At 35.8% G+C, this 6,000-nt stretch overlaps 1 protein-coding gene across 1 annotated transcript in view; it reads right to left on the reverse strand.

The window, feature by feature from the left end:
- The window catches only part of LOC136028823 (SET domain-containing protein SmydA-8-like), a 35,699-nt gene extending 30,042 nt beyond the window's left edge, over positions 1–5,657 (reverse strand). Inside the window, exon 1 of the mRNA XM_065706751.1 lies at positions 5,441–5,657. Coding sequence (XP_065562823.1) covers positions 5,441–5,572 — 132 coding nt within the window. The 5' untranslated portion in view covers positions 5,573–5,657. The remainder of the gene's footprint in view (positions 1–5,440) is intronic.
- Between the last annotated feature and the right edge of the window lie 343 nt (positions 5,658–6,000).

Here is a 6,000-nt window from a genome sequence, read left to right on the forward strand (position 1 = left end):
TTTTTTGCGGGCGATTCCTCCTGAAAAATTCTCCTTAGCGTACTTTCATTTAAAAAAGACTTTTAATTTCCAATCGTTTTTCAAATCATTCCGAATATCCCCTTTTCCATAAAAAAAATTTGCCTAAAAATTCTCGCCTGTGGAAATCACTCCTGTGGAAAAATCCCTTATGGAGGATTTCTCCCGTGGAAAATCCTCCCCACCAAAAAATCCACCGGACGATTCCAGCCCTGCTTAAAACTTCCCCCGAAAAACTCCCACAGGACATCTTAACATACAAAATTGAGTCGGCTAAGAGAAGACAAATATAATGAACTTGTATAGGAATTATGTCAAACCTATCCAGTTGAAAATTTCTCCTGGAAAGTTCACCCCCCGAGAACTTCACTCCCCATGGAAATGTGGGGGAGGGAGGTTCTTTTTACTCCCAAATACATATTTATTGGGTCTTTCAACTATGCTGAACATAATCGCTATCTCAAAACTTTGATCGGATGACTTCGGGGGAAAACGGGCATGGGAGGTGGGGTAGTAGTCCTCAAATCTTTTTTTGTAACTCAAAAATGGCACAAAAAATTGAATCTCCGTTCGATTGCGCCCTCTACCGATCTTCTAAGACTATTAGTTCGATACGATCACCCCTAAAAAAATAATAATAATAATCAACACACATCTGTGATGTTTGTGATGAGTCCGTTGGTGCAATTTTCATTAATTTTTTTTACTTTTTCGAGGGGTTTTCGACCTTTTTTTGAAAATAATGCATTTTTTCTTATGCTCGAAGCGCCTGATGTGTAACACTAACTCAATGAAGCTGATATGCGTGAAATTAGCATAAAAATTCAATTCTTTTGATGTATTTATTTTGCACTTACTATTAAGCCGAGTCACTCCTTATTTACAGTTTGTTACCACACTATTTTCAAACACTTTGTGATATTAAAGCGTAAGTAAATAATGACCCGTGCTAATAAAAATCAAAATTTAAAAAAGGTGAGTTTTGGTTGCAATGTTTACCCCAAAAAATGTATTTTTGATGGCTAATATAAATATGTAAAATATGCTTCAAGTTAAACGTTGTCACACCACGAGGTCTAAACCGGGACTATTAGCATAATTTTCGAAAAAGTAGGAAAACAGCTCCAAAAGGGAAGGGGTCCAAAGGAAAGGGAAATGGCCCTACTGTGTGGGGTTTAAGCCCATATCTAACAACAAATACAAATTCTGCAATTTTGTTTGAGACAGATAATAATAGATGTTTGTTTATTTGTTTTTGCTGCTTTTTTGCGAGGGAATTTTTTGCGAAATGATTTAATCATTTCGAACCATTGCTCTTAGGATATGAGGAGGGAGCTCATTTTGACATAAATTTAAATTTTGAATGTCTTTATCATTAACAATAGAGATTACTCCACAGTTAAGGGCTGTTTTCTGTCACTTTGTGCCGCAAAACAACAGTTTCGGTCCGTAGAGGGATAAAATGCTATTGAAGGAAAGTTCTGATATGGCCAACTAATTTACAAACCCTGGGTTAAGCTCCCCAGCTTAACCCATACTGCACGACAGGGCATGTGCTCATAAGACGCACTTAGTCCGTGCAAAATAAGAAAATTATACAGAAATCGCATCAAAGCTATGTCTAATTGAGGTGACTCAGTTGAGGCCTCATAAAATTATGTTCAATCCTATATAGTGTATAATTGCGCATCAGCTATTACAAAAGAAAGCAAGTGGGTCTTTGTATGAGTGTGGGGGGAAAAGAAATACCTGAAAGGTCAAAAGTGCATTTTATATCCGAATTTGGTAACTATCAGCGAGTCTTTAAATTAATATAGACGAAGAGAGGGGGAGGGGTGTCTGGAATTTATTTTCTAATCTGCCGTCATTCGAATCATTGTTTAAGGACTATGCCTGTTTCATTGATGTTGCAGGATGATAGCTCCTCTCTGATTTCAGATATATTCAAGTATAACATAAAAAACTACATTCATATGCTTACCTGTAAAAAGGGGGAGGTCGGGGTAAAATGAGCACCATAAGGCAAGTACTCGTAAGAGCCTTTTCTGACTGGGAGTTAAATGGAAATATTTCTTATTTTCTAATTTTATATATTTTTGTTTAATTTTTCTTGTTTCCCAGAGGGGATGAGTGCTAAGCCCTTAGATCCTGTCCAATTATCCAATAAAACTCACAGCTATTCAGTTTCATAAAGTTTTGCATCATCTATGAGGGTGAGTGGCTTGCGAATTCGCTTATGGAGAGGGGGCTACCTAAGGTCTCAAAAACGCGTTTATGTACCATATTTTCAAACTTTCAAAGAGAGGTGCTACAGATTAATTGAATGGTTTGCACAAAACTACGGATTATGCCTCATTTCTTCCTTACGAAGAAGAAATATATGGATGAATATGCTATGAAACTTGTACTATGATGGGCAGGGGGCAAAACTTCCCGTTAATTGCAGTTTATTCTGGAACTATGCTTTATTCGGAAAAGCAAATACACTAAGTGGGATCTTTTTCTTTAAGTATTGTTCTGCAAATTGTAACCGAACGGTAACCCTCCTCATATTTAGCGTAATCCTGGGTAGGGTATTAAAAACAAACTGAAACTACTTTAGGAAACAATTTTTTTTAAACGAAAGTAAAGAATGAAGTTTAGTATTACCTATCAAAAGTTACGAACCTGAGAAAATTTGTCTTATTTAAGAAAATAGGGGAAAACACCCTCTAAAAGTCATATAATCTTAACGAAAATTACACAATTAGATTGAACGTATCAGAGAACTCTACTGTTAAATTTTCAAGCTCCTATCTCTAAAAATGTGGAACTTTGTATTTTTTGCCGGAAGCTAGATCACGGATGTGTGTTTATTTGTTCATTTTTTTTTTTTTTTTTTTTCCAGGGATGATTGTATCGACCCAGTTGTCCTAGAATGTTGCGAGAGGGTTCATTCTAACGGAAATTAAGAGTTCTAATGTCCTTTCTAAGTAACCAAAAAAAATTGGAAGACACCTAGGCCCCCTCCCACGCACATTTTTCCCCGAAGTCACCGGATCAAAATTTTGAGATAGTCATTCTGTTCAACTTAGTCGAAAACCTAATAACTATGTCTTTGGGGACGACTTAATCCCCCACAGTCTTCAGGGGGCTGCAAGTTACAAACTTTGACCATTGTTTACTTATAGTAACGGTTATTATGAAGTGTAGACACGTTTTCATGGGGAATTTTTCGCGTTGGGGTGGGAGTGGGTCGGGGGAGAGAGTCATGTGAGAGGATCTTTCCATGGAAGTATTTATCACGAGGGAAGAGAATTTCGATGAAGGGGGTGCAGGATTTTCTAGTATTATTTTTAACAAAAAAAATGAGAAATTAAACAAAAATTTGTTCTCCTGGAAGTAATGAGTAGCAACTTAAAACGAACATCAAATACTAAGTTTATAAGGGGGTTCGTCTTCTCCACAATACCTTGCTCTTTACGCTAAAGTATTTTTAATAATTTCAGCTATTTATTCTACGACCTTTGTGATTCAGGGTTCATTCTTAAAGATTTGGGATACAATTCAAGCTTTAGTGTAAAAAGCGAGGTAATGACGAGAGGGCAAACCCCCTCATATACGCAATAAGAACACACAAATATAGAAGTTCGTTACCTAAATTAATTCGTAAGGTACGTATGTTTATTACCAACAAAAATGTTCGTACAAAAAATAAAAAAATCTAGTCGCATTTTTAAGTAGCCAAAAACTGGAGGGCAACTACTCCTCCTCCACCCCTTGTTTATCTAAGTCATCCGATCAAAACTATGAGAAAGCCATTTAGTAAAAAAAGATTAATATGGCAATTCCGTTTTAATTATTCATGTGCGGTGAGCCAAAGTCAAAACATATATTAATTCAAAAATGTTCGGAAATTAAATAAAAAAACAAGTTTTTTTAACTCAAAGTAAGGAGCGACATTAAAATTTAAAACGAACAGAAATTATTCGGTATATGAAAGCGTTTGTCCCCCTCCGTGTATTAATTCAAACACGTTCAGAACATTTAATAAAAAAACAAGTTTTTTTAACTCAAAGTAAGGAGCGACATTAAAACTTAAAACGAACAGAAATTATTCGGTATATGAAAGCGTTTGTCCCCCTCCGTGTATTAATTCAAACACGTTCAGAAATTAAATGAAAAAAAAAGTTTTTTTAACTGAAAGTAAGGAGCGACATTAAAACTTAAAACGAACAGAAATTATTCGGTATATGAAAGCGTTTGTCCCCCTCCGTGTATTAATTCAAACACGTTCAGAAATTAAATGAAAAAAAAAGTTTTTTAACTGAAAGTAAGGAGCGACATTAAAACTTAAAACGAACAGAAATTATTCGGTATATGAAAGCGTTTGTCCCCCTCCGTGTATTAATTCAAACACGTTCAGAAATTAAATAAAAAAACAAGTTTTTTCAACTCAAAGTAAGGAGCGACATTAAAACTTAAAACGAACAGAAATTATTCGGTATATGAAAGCGTTTGTCCCCCTCCGTGTATTAATTCAAACACGTTCAGAAATTAAATGAAAAAAAAAGTTTTTTTAACTGAAAGTAAGGAGCGACATTAAAACGACATTAAACAAACAGAAATTATTCGGTATATAAAAGGGGTTGTCCCCTCCTCAACGCCTCGCTCTTTGCGCTAAAGTTTTTTTTATTGTTTTAAAAAGTAGAGTTTTAACAGAGTCAAACTTTAGCGTAAAGAGCGAGGCGTTGCGGAGGGAGCAACCCCTTTCATATACGGAATAATTTATGTTCGTTTTAAGTTTTAATGTCGCTCTTTACTTACAGTTAAAAAGAACTTGTTAATTTATTCAATTGTTTCGTATACAAGGAGACTGTCTCCCTTTGAAGCACCCACTCTTTACGGCATTAAGTTTGACTGTTTTACCCCCAGTGCTTTAGGAATGACTTACTAAAGGCACGATTTAGATATTTAGAAAGGCAATTAGTAAATAAAACACTGGCTGTTACCTACCAACTGTTTCTTGTATTCATAAGTACTTTTAGTAAAATCCTATAAAACTTAACCGTAAAGAGGGGGCTTTTAAGGAGGAGACATTTTACCTCATATATGGACTTAGCTTGCTTTAACTTTCAATGTCACTCTTTACTTTCATCTGGAAAGGACTTCTCTTTAATTAAAAGTATGAAAACGGGGCATATTAAACCTTTAAAGACCAGGATCGGTCGAAGAATTTGAATTTTTATAATTGGAGGCACAAATTGGAAACTCAAGCCCATCCTCATCCTCCCTCCTGCTTTTTAACCCTCCACGTCCTCCCTCCTCCATACTTTTAACACCCTCACTTGTCCACTAAAATAGGGTGAACCCCTCCTAAAATAGGATTGTGACTACTACGCTTGGAATATTACAACCAACTGTACTCTTTATGTCTAATTACCAAGTAAGGTCTACACAAATCCTTGTGCGCTTTCCAGTGTCGTTTTTGACATTCTCTTGCACAATAGTAAATTACTCGACACCCTGAGCATTTTTGTGTGGCGGGTTTAAAACAAGCAGCACAACTTTCCATCGAATATTTAGAAAACCTATCACACCAATATCTAAAAGAAAACTAAAAACAAATAGTTCAGCCGGGCCAATTTTCTCAGTATTTGAGTTTTGAGCATTCTCGAAACAACTTTGCTCTGTGCAAGCCTCTGTGTCAAAAATTGGCAAAAGCCAGAGTTTCTATTAATAGGGTCATCTTGGTTCTTGACTAGTGTGCTCTAATGCAAGCAATCAAATATTTAATCATATCTGATGGTAATTGGAAAGTTGAATCCATGGAAAAGCAAAGGCGGATCATTGTCCATTTTGATGCGTGACTTTCTGTGCTGAGTGAAATTGATAGGTACTCGGAGTTTTTCATTCAAAACTTCATGATAGGTTCGGACGCAGAGCAAGCCTAACTAATTTTGGCTTCGAAACACATTGAGGTTACATTATATTCCTCTTTAT

The sequence above is a fragment of the Artemia franciscana genome, chromosome 1, assembly GCF_032884065.1.
Source record: "Artemia franciscana chromosome 1, ASM3288406v1, whole genome shotgun sequence".
In the NCBI taxonomy this organism is placed as follows: domain Eukaryota; kingdom Metazoa; phylum Arthropoda; class Branchiopoda; order Anostraca; family Artemiidae; genus Artemia; species Artemia franciscana.